Genomic DNA, 15074 nt, shown 5'->3' with positions numbered 1-15074 from the left:
ATTAAAATATGAAGCATTGTTTCTGCCCAGGTTCGAACTGAGGACCTTTCGCGTGTGAGGCGAACGTGATAACCACTACATTACAGAAACAACTGTTCTAACGCTTGGGAGCATCAACGTAATATCTTAATCTCGTTTAGAAGTTTTTTACAATGATATTTTACACATAATCCAAAAAAAAAGAAGAATGTTTCCGCCCAGGCTCGAACTGGGGACCTTTCGCGTGTAAGGCGAACGTGATAACCACTACACTACGGAAACAAGCGCATGTTTGAGAGGATTGCAATCAGTATCAATGTCTCCATTTTATGTGAGTTGCTACAAGCGATTCCGACATGAAATCGGTTGTTGTCCTTGTATTGAGAAAACAAGACTTGTATTTGAACAGAAAAAAAGTATATGCGATACTGTACAAAACGACTTTGTAAAGCAGAAGATATTGCACGATTTTAAAAGATAACAAATCTAGAAAGATAAAGTTAAGGATTGTTTCTGCCCAGGATCGAACTGGGGACCTTTCGCGTGTAAAGCGAACGTGATAACCACTATACACTACAGAAACATCTGTTTTTCCTTTCATAATGCTTGGAATCATTGACGATATAGATTTGCAAAACATATTTTTGTATAATGAATAAAACGAGGGCAAAATGTGGCAAGCGCTCCTTTCGACAAAAGACCTGTACCAGGTTGTGGCATGTAAATAGTATCCTAAGGAGAAGTGGTTGTTATTTTATTGATATTGTGATTCTAGGTAGTTGCAAGTCTCTGTGGCGCAATGGATTAGCGCGCTGGACTTCTAATCCAGAGGTTCCGGGTTCGAGTCCCGGCAGGGATGGACTTATCTTTTTGCGGTGTCATTTGTGATCAAGTGCAAAGGAAAAACATTTTCGCACAGGCTCGAACTGGGACCCTTTCGCGTGTTAGGTGAACTTGACATCCACTAAATACGGTTGTGTCGCCTTTGCACGAGCACCGAGCGCACAGTTCCAGTTTTATCGAGGAACGTATCCGCAACTCGACCCATCAACCACTTAGACCGTGGCTGTGAATCATCCACAATGAGAACCACGTCATTGACCTGGAGGTCTCTCTTCTACTGGAACCACTTCTGTCTGGAGATGATGTTTGGTAAATATTCCCGTACCCAGCGAATCCAAAATTGGTTCGCCAAGTATTGGACCTGCGCCCAACGGCGCCGCACGTAGCAGTCCTTTTTATCGAACAAACCGGGAGGTAGGCTCGCATTCGATCTCATTAGCAATAGATGGTTGGGTGTGATAGGTTCGTCATCTCGAGGGTCAAACGTCACCGGAACAAGAGGACGCGAATTAATTGTGGACTCAACCTCGACAAATAGCGTAGCCAATGTCTCGTCAGAGACAACTTGCTGAGTCATCAAAGACGTCAGGATTCGCCGGAGGGACCGTACCATTCTTTCCCACGCACCACCCATATGACTGGCGGTCGGAGGATTGAACGACCAACGAATGTTTCTCTGCTTCGGGTACTCATCGATCTGTGAACAGTTCCACGACTGCAACGATTCCCTCAAAATCCGTTCCGCACCAACGAAATTTGTTCCGTTGTCGGAGTAAATGTGGACTGGATTTCCACGACGACCAACAAATCGACGAAGCGTGTCGATAAATGAGTCAGTTGAAAGGCTGTGAGCAACTTCAATATGAACAGCCCGTACTGTTAGACAGGTAAACACTGCCCCGTACCGTTTGACGATGCTTCGCCCCTGCTTAACTGAAAAGGGGCCAAAGTAGTCAACGCCGACATGTGCAAACGGCGGCTCGTCGGTATGCAGTCTTGCCGAAGGACGATCGGCCATTATTTGCACACCAACGGAAGCATTTCGTCTTATGCAGAACAAGCAATTTCCGATCACTCGGCGCACGGCAACGTCACCTATGATTATCCAAAACCTCTGGCGCAACGACGACCAGGTATGTCCCATTCCAGAATGGCGATGATGTCTTGCAATAATTAAATCAGAAAAATGAGGTGAATGTGGCAAAATTATCGGATGTTTGGCATCGTTCGGGATTGACGCCCTTTCCAACCGACCACCAACACGTAGTACAGAATCAACAACTACAGGGTTCAATTTGAACATGTGTCGTTTTAAAGAGGTCTTCGCATGTGAGCCCTTTTCCAAAGCGGCAAACTCGGCGACGTAGTGTCCTCGTTGTACGTGCTTAATCAACGCCATTTCGGCAGCATCCAATTCCTTAACCGATACGCCACATTTCTCCAAGGGCACTTTGTCACGCCGAATGCGCGACAGAAAAAACTGCTTATATCGAAGCAGCCATGCGACACTCTTTTTCAAACGATGTAGAGAAGAATATCGATTAATATAATCCGGTCAACAATGGATTGCTTTTCCACAATCAAATGAATGGACACCTCCTGCTTTTTTTCGGAAACGAACTCAGCAGGTAAGTCTGGTAGTACGATAGGGCTGACAGGCCAGTAATCCTCGGACTCCAACAAGAACTTGGGGTCGTGTAACCAGCGCCCTGACGTCACCAACGTTTCGACCGTCAACCCTCGGGAAGGTCCAATACTTGGCGAACCAATTTTGGATTCGCTGGGTACGGGAATATTTACCAAACATCATCTCCAGACAGAAGTGGTTCCAGTAGAAGAGAGACCTCCAGGTCAATGACGTGGTTCTCATTGTGGATGATTCACAGCCACGGTCTAAGTGGTTGATGGGTCGAGTTGCGGATACGTTCCTCGATAAAACTGGAACTGTGCGCTCGGTGCTCGTGCAAAGGCGACACAACCGTATTTAGTGGATGTCAAGTTCACCTGACACGCGAAAGGGTCCCAGTTCGAGCCTGTGCGAAAATGTTTTTCCTTTGCACTTGATCACAAATGACACCGGATTGAGCTTCGATAGAACGTGTCTCCAACCTGACAAATCACTTTGCCTTTCAATCTTCGCAATTCGATTGGCAACAAATGTAGGAAATCGCTTCTTCGAATTGATAATGCTCTGGAGCACAGCTGTGGAGTCGGTCCAAAACACAGACCGATATGTCCCAAGATCAAGTTCTCGCCGCATCATTACATCAAGCTTCACGGACAACACTGCGGCAGTAAGTTCTAGTCTAGGAATCAACACCGTTTTTAGCGGTGCCGAACGACACTTGCCAACAAGAAACACACAGTGAACACGCGAATCAACGTTGACTAACCTCAGGTAACACACGGCTCCGTAGGCAACGGATGAAGCATCCGCAAAGTGATGCAATTCCCAACATTTCACCTCACCGAAACCTAACGGCGTAAAACACCGAGGAATTCGCAGGTCATGAAGTTTTGTCAAACGACTTAGACAATTCTTCCACTGCGTGGCTTCTGATTCCAAGATTCAATCATCCCAGCCGAGTCCGCGTTTACATAAGCCTTGAAGTAATAGTTTTGCTCCTAATGTACAAGGCGCAACAAACCCAAGTGAGTCGTACAGTGAACCCAAGGCAGAAAGGATCCCTTGACGCGTCATCGGTGTTTCGGGAAGATTGACCTTAAATCCAAATGTATCCTCGTCCACGTCCCAGTGCACACCAAGCACTCTTTCCGTGACGTCATCGCCGAACCTTCTGTTCCGCACGACCTTTGACCTTTCCTCTTCGGGAATCTCAGACAGAATCGACGGGTTGTTACTGAGCCATTTAGTTAAATGAAACCCTCCGTGAGAAAGTAGATCCGAAAGCTGCTTCGTCAATCGAATTCCTTCCGCTGTTGACGCAACTGAAGTTAAACAGTCATCCACGTAAAAAATTATTCTTACCACCGACGATGCATGTGTATCGAAGTTGTGGCCAAAATCAATAGCCGTTTGCTTCAAGCAAAAACTCGCGCAACTTGGCGATGAAGTCGCCCCAAACAGATGCACAGTCATTTGGTGTTCCGTGGGTTCCTTGGCTAAATTACCATCAGGCCACAACAAAAATCTCAAAGCATTTCTATCCTTTCGTGTAACACGAATCTGGTGGAACATGCTGGACTCTATACCGGACACCAATGCGAACCGTTCTCTGCGAAATCGAGTTAAAACACCCACCAAATTATTAAAAAAAGGCCCTGCATTAGTACATCATTAAGAGAAACCCCCTTATATTTTGCAGCCCAATCAAAAACCACACGAACCTTGTCTGGTTTACGGGGATGAAGAACAGGGTGATGTGGTAAGTACCAACAAACACCATCACATGAATGAACTTCGTCTTTGGGTACTTCTCTTGCATACCCATTGTCAATATAGGATTGCATAGTAGCCACGTATACTTTTCCTTGAGTCGGTCATCTCTCCCCAAACGTTTCTTCAGGTATTCCAATCGCCTTCCAGCCATGGGCTTGTTATCCGGCAAACAGACAGAGCTCTCTCTCCAAAGTAACGGCAGCTCGTAGTGACCTTCCACGTTCTTCACGTTGCTTCGCATAATCTCGTACGCTTTCCTATCTTCCCGGGACGTGGGAAAATCCAGCACGGTAGTTTCGTTTCCGAAATCCGTCTCCCACAGGCTAGATATCTGCTTTTGTAAACAACTATCACGTGATTTAATAAACTTCACCGGACATTTCGATGAAGCAGACGGATACAGTGACGGACCAAACAGTGTCCATCCAAAGGGTGTTTTGACAGCAAACGGTTTTCCCTTTGGACCTCGACGCATTTCCTGGATAAACAGCGCATCTGGATTATCCAAACCAATTAAAAGTGTTACGGTACCTCCCTCGATCGATGGAAAATTTATGTTTCGTAAATGTGGTATGCCAAACAGATGTTTGGGAGTGAAAACAGGATTGGGTCGTACTGGAATCCCATTAACGGATATTACCTTCTGGAGAACTATCTCCTCTCCACCGCACACAGGGGAAACAGCGAAACTTACTGAAACACCCGCATGCTCTCTAGCGTCATCGGTGAGGGTTTGCAGAACAATCTCCTTTGCTTCACCTTCCATAACCAAAGTGTCGATCAACCTTTGGCAACAAAAGGTTTCAGTAGATCCGATATCCAAAAACGCTTCAGTCAAAACCTTTCGGCTCTTGTATTTCACTTGGACCGGAACTACGCACTGATACACGTCGCCCGAACAATCTTCATCAGTGGAAGGTGTTATCACTGAGCAGGTAGCAACCTTCTCTGGTAGTGACGATGCTGGAGTCTCCAGCTACACATTGGGGACGCACTTGTGCAACAAGGTATGATGGTAGTGACTCGAACAACTCTTTTCCTCGCAAGCGGTCTGTGCCTTGCATCTTCGAACGCGATGTCCCGGAGCAAGACATCTGAAGCACAATTTTTTCGGCTAGCGAATTCTATTCGTTCGGAGTACGTTTTGCGCCTGAAGTCAAAGCACTTTGCTAAGTCATTTAATTTTCCGCAGAACTGACAGGAATCGAAGGGCGATGACCTTTCCATTGGACGCTGCTGAACTTCTATCGGGTTAACAGCGTACGCAACTGCTTTGGTCTTTCTTAGAGGCTGAACGAACTCCTTGTCACGTTCCATCCACCGTTCCTGTAAGCGGTGAGGCAACTTATCAATCAGCTGCAACATCGTATCGAGTGAGTTCAAACCCGCATATTCATTGATGTCATCCAACGCAGAAAGGCACTTTTCAAGCAGGTCTGCAAATTGCATCAGCCTCTCGGGTTGATCACCCTTTAAGCGAGGACTCTTCTTGAGATGCCGCTCACAAGCATTTGCAATAATGTGGGGCTGTCCGTACTCCTGAAAAAGCTTTTGACGGGCCTGACGGTAACCCTCGACAGGTCTTTTTGTTAAGTGATCAATTTTTAATCGCACTTTATCATCACAATTTTGCAGTAGATAAACCAAACGCAACTCTTCTGAATGAACCTTAGTAGCAACATGTGCTTCGAAGTTACGAATGAACGTCCAATATTCCATGGGATCACCATTGAAGGTCATTATTTTCGGACGAGGCAGAAAACGTTCGTCCAAGCTGCAACGTGCTACATGTACACGGGCGGGAAATTCCGTACTTTTTAGGTCACATTGAAAATTATTGCCATCATCAGGCAAACGACTTACTTTTGAAGGGTCTTGCATTTCAAAATTCGGAGAATGGTTTGGACGCTCAACCGCTGTTTGCGAAACCTGCATCGGCGAGGGTGGCAAACGTCATCGTGCCCAAATCCATCTTCCCAGCAACGGGCTTCAATTTCAGCCAACTCGGCTTCATGTTGCGCTCACTAACTTCAGCGTCGTTTCTCAATTTTTTCTCCTTCTCCCGCATCTTCTGCTCCTCAGCGCGTCGTACTTCTTCTTCTTTCTGCCTTTCTTTCGTCTGGCGAAGCTTTGCGCGAGCTATCTCCGCCTTAATTCGAGCCTCGGTTCTCTTTACGCTCGAACTCTTACTCGCCGATGAAGGACAACTTGAAGCTCTACTTCCTGAGGATATGTTTGAAGTCCTGGCGAAAAGTAAAGGTGAAGCAGACCGGGTTTTCTCTGTCCAATCATCAACCCGGACGTCAAACTCCAGTTTTTCAGCAGCCAGTCGTCTAATTAATAATCCCGTGAAGATTCATCAATGTCATCCCCATTCAAATGATTCGCAAGAAGCTTGTATCTTTCGTTTGTAACTTGTACAGAGCTTAGGACTGCAGACAAGTTTTCTGGGCTAACCATTAAACGTTCTGTACGGATATACGATTCCTGTAAAGAACGCTGCAACGCTTGGAACTGTTCTTCCCTATTTTCTTCCATAATGATTTGCTGCTACAATATAGTCCAACCTTCTTCACTTAGAAACAGTCGAAATCTCTTTATGTAGACTCTGAACGCCCGGCCTGCGAGGGCCATGTCTCATAAAGGGTGTAGCCTGCTGTTTTTGAAACACGCCGTTTCCTTTTCCCGGTGTATTAAATTCACTGTGTAACGACGGTTTTCTATAAAAAGTTCATGATCACAACACACCAAAAAAAAAATAAATGCTATCAAGCACTCACCAACTGTTTTTTCAACAGGCCACGTTGTCTAATAACAGCTTATTCAAATGACATTACTATTTAAGCCAAAATTGTCTCCTGCAAGGGGTAAATAAACAATTTTACTAACACAAACTATTTCATCCTTCCAGCACGCAGCAAACAAGCAAACTAATCACTACCAAGAAACAATGTCATTTGAAACGAAGTGTTACGCATAGTAGTCATTGTTTCGTCACTATGAATGACGTGAAGATGTAACACTAATCGTGTCGCGGGGTTTGCGGAAGTGCGAAAACCTGACAAATCATCTCTGTCGAAAGTTTGATTCGAACTGTGTGGCAGTTGTTTTAGTGTCCTTTTGCACTTTTAATTAGTTTTTATTTCCAATTTTGTGCCCAGTACAATAACCATGGTTCAACCTTGAAAACAGATTGGCAAATTGCTTCCAAACAACACAAGAGGTATATTTAATTAGCCTTTATTACCAATAATGGATAAACAACCACTGTTAATCTTACAGATATTCGATAATCATTTTTCCGATGACCAAAGCCTTATGATTTGTATGTAGGGGAGACCGGGGAAAGCTCGGACAAAAAACAAAAGGTATTTCGTTCGTTTTAGCTCACTAAAAATGATCATTCAGCCCATTTTTTAAACAGATCTCAAATGTCTGAAGTCACCCCGGTACCGGGGTAACATCGGACATGACTGGGGATATCTCGGACAGCAAGTTTTAACAGACGTTTTTTTTGTTTATTTAACAAATAACTGAAATCAAACTTGGCGCAATATCAGCATTGGAGCATTAGCGCAGAAAATATCAATCAAGCTTTCAGAATCGGGGAGCGGCCACTTATCGTTTCGACCCTTTCACGCGTTCATGCTTTGGGTAACTCGTGTACTTTTAACTTTTCTTTATTCTTGCCATGATGTCCGAAGTATCCCCGATCACGTGACAACATATAAATTATTAAAATATGGCCGTATTTTTAAAGGTTACACAAAATCATCATTGGCCTATCCAAGAATACATATCTGAATATGCAATTAACCAAAAATTACTGCATTTTGATTAACTGTGAAAGATATATAGCCTTACACATACATTTTGAAAAACTTGGTTTCACTTATAAATTGACTTTTTCGATTATAATTTTTAAAGCAGACATTTACACAGTTCCTGTTAACGTTTGATGGAGACATAAAGCTATTGTAAAAGTGTCTTAACAATACCTAATTGTGACGTAAAATACCTGGTCCGAGGTATCCCCGTGTCCGAGGTATTCCCGGTCTCCCCTAATCTACGTTTGTTTTATGACATTTTTACCCGGTCAACACGCCTGAAAGTTAGTCGATATAATTGACCGCTGGGCCGGAAAGGCCGGACAGTTTCTGAAACATAAGATTGAACATTTGTACTGTCTAACCGCCATCATTGGATTTACTTGAACTGAATCATTGAATTGGCATCTTTTATTGTGAGTACTCGAATGTTTTACTAATTTTAATACAACCCAGTAATTACTAATTGCACAGTGTTGGAGTCCTTTTGGAGTCATAGTTAGGTTTTGTGTTATCTCTGAGTAAACATAACATAAATCCTACATGTTTGTGCATCTTCTCAAGGGTAACAATTTAAATGTACTTTGACTTCCAGAACCCTTTTTAAGTTCACCTTCTTGCATAAACTAATTAAATACATTTCCACAACAGTTCGTCATTGTGCTAGCTGTGGATCTGGGAAAATGACACAATAAATCATTGGATGTGTTTCATCTCCAAACCTATTAGTTGGTTTAATCTGATGCAGTTATCTACAATGTGGAAAAAGCTATTTGTACTACCATATATTGCATAAACATGCAAAAACTTTCATTTGGTTATCTATGCATCCATCTCTCTCTTGTCCACTTTCTAACTTTATGTACAAAACTTACTATTGAATAGTTACATTTCAAAAATGCAGTTCAACATAACATCCATGCATAAAAGGATGAGAAAGGCCTTGCTACTCATCAAAAAAGAAAAATTTACGGAGGCTGTGAGTAATTGAGGACATTCATTTAAACCAGTGTTTCTCAAACTTTTTCCAATCACGTACCGCTCATTTGTTTTTTAATACACTGCGTACCACCGTATTACTATACCATAACTGTTATGACATACCACCAATGAATAACAATTTAGCCAATATCACCAGTTGCTTGGATTTCTTTATTGTGCATTTGTGATGCAATAGTATCAACGTGAAATTGTTGCACAGTTGAATACACGATGTCAGAATTACTTCAACAGTGCAACAATTTCACATTGATACTATTGCGTCCCAAATGCACAATAAAGAAAACCGAAATCATGTATTTGCAGCGGTTTAGGCTTCGGCAAAGTGCGGCAAATTGTATAGACTAGACTATATCGCGTACCACATGAGCGCTTGCCACATTTTGCCCTCGTTTTATTCATTATACAAAAATATGTTTTGCAAATCTATATCGTCAATGATTCCAAGCATTTTGAAAGGAAAAACAGATGTTTCTGTAGTGTAGTGGTTATCACGTTCGCCACACACGCGAAAGGTCCTCAGTTCGAACCTGGGCAGAAACAATCCTTAACTTTATCTTTCTAGATTTGTTATCTTTTAAAATCGTGCAATATCTTCTGCTTTACAAAGTCGTTTTGTATAGTATCGCATATACTTTTTTTCTGTTCAAATACAAGTCTTGTTTTCTCAATACAAGGACAACAACCGATTTCATGTCGGAATCGCTTGTAGCAACTCACATAAAATGGAGACATTGATACTGATTGCAATCCTCTCAAACATGCGCTTGTTTCCGTAGTGTAGTGGTTATCACGTTCGCCTAACACGCGAAAGGTCCCCAGTTCGAGCCTGGGCGGAAACATTCTTCTTTTTTTTTCGGATTATGTGTAAAATATCTTTGAAAAAAACTTCTATACGACATTAAGATATTACGTTGATGATCCCAAGCGTTAGAACAGTTGTTTCTGTAGTGTAGTGGTTATCACGTTCGCCACACACGCGAAAGATCCTCAGTTCGAACCTGGGCAGAAACAATGCTTCTTATTTTAATTTATTTTCTGACATGCTGAACATCTCACAAAACCTCGGCCCGATGCTGTTGTTTTAAACTGTCTCGTTCTAGGCGATTTCGATGTTTAATGCAAGTTTGGCAATTCAATGTTACATAAAAACATTTAACTATTTCAATATTGGTTGCTAAAGAGGAATGTTTTCGTATTTTTCATTAGATTTGTCAAATTATTTGATGACAATCTTCAAGCGTGAAGCACTTGTTTCCGTATTTGGTGGATGTCAAGTTCACCTAACACGCGAAAGGGTCCCAGTTCGAGCCTGTGCGAAAATGTTTTTCCTTTGCACTTGATCACAAATGACACCGCAAAAAGATAAGTCCATCCCTGTCGGGACTCGAACCCGGAACCTCTGGATTAGAAGTCTAGCGCGCTAATCCATTGCGCCACAGAGACTTGCAACTACCTAGAATCACAATATCAATAAAATAACAACCACTTCTCCTTAGGATACTATTTACATGCCACAACCTGGTACAGGTCTTTTGTCGAAAGGAGCGCTTGCCACATTTTGCCCTCGTTTTATTCATTATACAAAAATATGTTTTGCAAATCTATATCGTCAATGATTCCAAGCATTGTGAAAGGAAAAACAGATGTTTCTGTAGTGTAGTGGTTATCACGTTCGCTTTACACGCGAAAGGTCCCCAGTTCGATCCTGGGCAGAAACAATCCTTAACTTTATCTTTCTAGTTTTGTTATCTTTTAAAATCGTGCAATATCTTCTGCTTTACAAAGTCGTTTTGTGTAGTATCGCATATACTTTTTTTCTGTTCAAATACAAGTCTTGTTTTCTCAATACAAGGACAACAACCGATTTCATGTCGGAATCGCTTGCAGCAACTCACATAAAATGGAGACATTGATACAGATTGCAATGAAGCGACTTACTCTTTTCACACAAAGATAGATCACAGGCTGAACTTTCCAACAATAGAAAAATTAAAAAAAAAATTACATTAATATTCGAATATGAATATGATATGTTTGCTATGCCATAACTATAAGTAAACATCGATTTCCGTTGAAATCCTTGAGGGTATAGATATTCTTTGGCGTCCATACTATCTAAAAATATCAAACTTTTTCGCGAGAAAAAACGGAAAGCTTCTCAAATGTGACGAATATTAACCATAACCCCCTTGTGCCCTTGAACGCTATAGACATTATTCATACAACTAATTCATTATATTTATTACAGAAAATATTATTATTTTGATGAGATTTTACGTTTTAGAGTTGCTTGCCACAAAGGAATGTTACTTATCAGTTGTTTTCGCAACATGTAACCAGTTTTCAACCTGTTCAACCAACCATTTCAAACAACCATTCAACCAACATTTAACCAGTTTCCTCCGCGCGACTTTGAGCCAAAGGTTTTTAACCTGTTAGGCGGGGGGTATCTGATAAGTCGGCGAGCCGAGTGATCAGAATCAGCCAGGCTCAAGGCCGCGCGGCGGGCAGAGAGATCGGGAGCTACGAGGCTCGGCGTGTTTTCTGATTGGCACAAATTGGGTAATTCTGGATTCTTCAATATAAGCAAACACAAACAGAAAGTCATTCATTCTCATTGAGAAACAAATTGCAAACGGCGAAGCTACGACATACATTGTTACGAAATAAGCTATAGAGAAGTCGATTATTCGAAACTGGTTGAATGTTTGTACCCAGCCAAAGGTAAGAACGCTTTTTCGAACACTGTCTGTTGTTAACATATATAAATTTAATTTCGTTTCCTTAATTGCAGCCTACAAGAGTGGAGAAGTATGGCGTTGGAGTATCCGGGAAGCAGACAATGTGGCGGGTTCCCGTCAAAAGCAGTCGGAAACGGTTGCTGTATATTTCCGACAGCAATGCTCGGAAATACGTTTCGCCTTATGAGGTAGGTGAAACCATCTAATTCTTTTGATTTTGCAGCTTTAAGCATGCCTGGTGGTACCATCTGGCATGCAATACAGGAACTTTCTTCATCTCCCATCTTGGAAGGCGTCGAAGTTGTGGTCATAGGGTTTGGCACCAATGATGTTCTCGCAATGAAAGGTGACAACCCTATGAATGGTGGCATTAGCGGAATTGTTGGCCGTATGAAAGCTCTTGTCCGATTGGTAAGGACACTATACCCATTCGCCAAGGTATGTAGAAATACCATACATTACTTCGTTAATGCTTTCGTCAAATACCGTGTGTTCTAAGTATTAAATCGCTATTTCATGTTGCAGATTTTTCACACTGGAATATTGCCTTTAACCAAGAAGTCACGTTTGGTTACAACGCTCAACAAAGAATTGAGTAAGTCAGCAGAAGAAGTGGAACTTCAGTTTATTGAGGGTGGCATCCCATCGCAGTTACTTAGTAACGATGGGATCCATCTATCAGATGAAGGGCTACGACTCCTGCTCACACATGTGGAAATGCCTGTCCAATCACCTGAGGTGGCGGTCAAGGCTATCCAGGATTTTCCCGAATTAAGTGCGGGAACAAAGATGGCGCCGAGTCCACTGTCGGTGAGTACAAATGTTTTTGCCAACAAAACTATTATGTCGGTGCCAACAAAACTAACAACAATATTTTGCACTAGAAATTCATTGAACAGATGGAACCGGTGAAAACAAAGCCAACATTTCTCGATGTTGTTCAGGAAAGGGCGCAGCAGGTAAAATATTAATCTATTATATTATAACTCGCTGTATCTCAGTATAACTTGTAGCTAAACAAACTGCATTTGTATTTGCTAGGTTGACAAACCGTCATATGTACGGTTAGCTCCATTACAGCGATCGGCTCCAGAGTACGATTGGCTTCAGAGACCTTCCCAGATATGGGGAGGAGGAGGAGTACTGGATTCCAACCAACAAGACCTGCGGTCGTCCACCAAACTGCGCACCAGACGACAACGGAAAGTGGCGGAAACATCGGAGTCCGGATGGAAGGTTGTAACAGGACGAGGAGGAATAACGTCGGGATACTCGAGCAGCGAGGTGTTTCAGCACAGCCCAAAATCTGAGGACACCGAGATGACCATCCAAACACCTGAGGACGCCGGGAATATCATCACCCCGCTGAAGAAGTGTACGAAGAGGAAGCGGAAGAAGAGTCCCAACGCCAAGAAGACCGCATCACCACCGATGAAGTTCACACGGAAGGAAACTCCCCATCCAAGTCGAGGAAGTGCGAGGGTTCGAGGAGGGAAAGCCTCAAAGATGGAAAGGTCGTGTCGCCGTCGAGAGAGTACGAGAGTTCGAGAAGATACCCCGCTCCACTTTCGAAGTGCGCAAAAGGACAAGCTCGAGGTAACCTTACGGTAGACATGTTTGTGTCAGCATTATCCACGTACACTTCATTTGATCCTCTCACCCCCTCTTCATGGCATGTATTGATAAAGCATTTTTTTTTCCGAAGCTATGTCTAAAAAAAAACGCGATAACACGATTCGAAAACTAAAATACTTCTGGGCAAAACATGAAGAACAAATAAAATATTGTCGCGATTTGTTCGGCGCCTGTAATGTTGATGGTAAAACCGAAAACAATATTAATGGCCAAGTAATGTCTGACGAAATCTTTGAACATCAATCCAATGTCGAGCGTAGTCTTATCGGCATAAAAACCGCCTGTGTAAGCGACGAGGGTGAAAGAGGTGAAGATAACGTGAGTAATACGGATGTTTGTGTTGCGAATCGCGAATGTTCGGAACCAGTGGAATCTGAGGGGGAACAGGTAACAGGTTTGACTGATGTGCGCGATGATAGCGGCGGATGAGATGTTGATGAGTTTTCTAGTTTAAAACGCGAAGCGCATTTGTCTCCAAGCACTTTCGCACAAAGTGCAAGTTTTACTTTAACTACAGACGAGTTCGATCATATTAGTAAAGGTATTAAAGGTAGATATTGTACAGGAAAGGAATGGCCGGAAATCATTCGACGCGCATTGAAGGACAGTAATCCGTACTGTTCTTTCGCGGCAAAGGAGCAAAGATGGTATGTCAAGCAAAACACGGGCCGCTTTTTTCACAGCAAATTTCGGTGCACATTTGGGACTTGTCACTGTGTGGCATCTATCGACTTGGTTTGTTTGGATAAAAACTATTTTACAGTAAACTATTCATCAATTCCTGTTCGTTCAACAGGAACAACAAAATCCACCCATTTAAAAGGATTAAGATTGGAAAAAGTTAAACAACTTGTAACGAATAAATGCCCCCGCTTAACGCACCTTGATATGCTCGAAAAAGTTGAACCTGACGTCTTAGAATCAGGAAATAGGGATGACGCGCCATCCAAGGAGGTGTTAAAAAAGGCTCGAAACGCGGCGATTAGGATAGGCGTTCCGTCCAAACAGGAATAAGAAGCGCTTGTGATTATGCAGAATGAACAAAAGGTCGACGGCGTTTCGGTGAAAGGAAAGTTGGGCGGAACGTTGCAGTATGTCACTTCGACTCCCAGTATCATGCTGTGGTCGCAAGAGACGTTAGAAATTTTCCACAAACGCACCAAATGTGATATAATGTACATAGACGCAACCGGCAGCGTGATTAAAAACCGAGGTAACGATGCGCATTTCTACGTTTACGAAATAGTTGTAAGAAACCCCAACAAAGGAGAAGCGCCGTTCGCTGTCGCAACGTATGTCACAAACCGCCATAATATCGCATCTATTTCACAATTTTTGAAACTCTATAAAAGCGACGAAAATAAATACATCGGTAAAACGAACGTTAAACTTATGATGTGCGATAGTTCAATGGCGCTTATTCGTTCAATTTTAGTCGAATATATGGTCGAGGACTTCCACGCTTATATAGAACGGTGTTACGCGGTCGTATCGGGAGAAGCAAGTAACAGGCAGTTAAATCAGAAGCCGTTCCTACATTTATGTAACAGTCATATGATGAAAAATTTAAAGCAATTATGCGGATTAGTAAAAAAGCGTCGCGCCGAATCGATGTTTATCGTTGGTTTGTTAGTAGCCGCAGAGGGT

General features: G+C 42.7%; 1 protein-coding gene, 9 non-coding genes and 1 pseudogene across 10 annotated transcripts; 5 read left to right on the top strand and 6 right to left on the bottom strand.

The window, feature by feature from the left end:
• Positions 1-17: 17 nt before the first annotated feature.
• On the bottom strand, positions 18-90 carry Trnav-cac (transfer RNA valine (anticodon CAC)). Its single transcript has one exon. It is a non-coding gene; the product is annotated as a tRNA-Val (tRNA).
• Positions 91-188: 98 nt separating this feature from the next.
• On the bottom strand, positions 189-261 carry Trnav-uac (transfer RNA valine (anticodon UAC)). Its single transcript has one exon. It is a non-coding gene; the product is annotated as a tRNA-Val (tRNA).
• Positions 262-487: 226 nt separating this feature from the next.
• On the bottom strand, positions 488-562 carry Trnav-uac (transfer RNA valine (anticodon UAC)). The gene has a single exon. It is a non-coding gene; the product is annotated as a tRNA-Val (tRNA).
• A 202-nt stretch (positions 563-764) lies between these two features.
• Trnar-ucu (transfer RNA arginine (anticodon UCU)) lies at positions 765-838 on the top strand. Its single transcript has one exon. It is a non-coding gene; the product is annotated as a tRNA-Arg (tRNA).
• A 258-nt stretch (positions 839-1096) lies between these two features.
• Positions 1097-2221, bottom strand: LOC145898039 (uncharacterized). Its single transcript, XM_082986485.1, has one exon. The coding sequence runs from the start codon at positions 2219-2221 to the stop codon at positions 1097-1099; it is 1125 nt and encodes a 374-aa protein (XP_082842611.1).
• Positions 2222-2715: 494 nt separating this feature from the next.
• Positions 2716-6760, bottom strand: LOC145898037 (uncharacterized; annotated as a pseudogene).
• A 2758-nt stretch (positions 6761-9518) lies between these two features.
• Positions 9519-9591, top strand: Trnav-cac (transfer RNA valine (anticodon CAC)). Its single transcript has one exon. It is a non-coding gene; the product is annotated as a tRNA-Val (tRNA).
• Positions 9592-9817: 226 nt separating this feature from the next.
• On the top strand, positions 9818-9890 carry Trnav-aac (transfer RNA valine (anticodon AAC)). Its single transcript has one exon. It is a non-coding gene; the product is annotated as a tRNA-Val (tRNA).
• Positions 9891-9989: 99 nt separating this feature from the next.
• On the top strand, positions 9990-10062 carry Trnav-cac (transfer RNA valine (anticodon CAC)). The gene has a single exon. It is a non-coding gene; the product is annotated as a tRNA-Val (tRNA).
• A 358-nt stretch (positions 10063-10420) lies between these two features.
• Trnar-ucu (transfer RNA arginine (anticodon UCU)) lies at positions 10421-10494 on the bottom strand. Its single transcript has one exon. It is a non-coding gene; the product is annotated as a tRNA-Arg (tRNA).
• Positions 10495-10696: 202 nt separating this feature from the next.
• Positions 10697-10769, top strand: Trnav-uac (transfer RNA valine (anticodon UAC)). The gene has a single exon. It is a non-coding gene; the product is annotated as a tRNA-Val (tRNA).
• Positions 10770-15074: the final 4305 nt, after the last annotated feature.

Source organism: Ascidia mentula, chromosome 4, assembly GCF_947561715.1.
Source record: "Ascidia mentula chromosome 4, kaAscMent1.1, whole genome shotgun sequence".
Classification (NCBI taxonomy): domain Eukaryota; kingdom Metazoa; phylum Chordata; class Ascidiacea; order Phlebobranchia; family Ascidiidae; genus Ascidia; species Ascidia mentula.
This window is presented reverse-complemented; position numbering and strand designations above follow the sequence as displayed.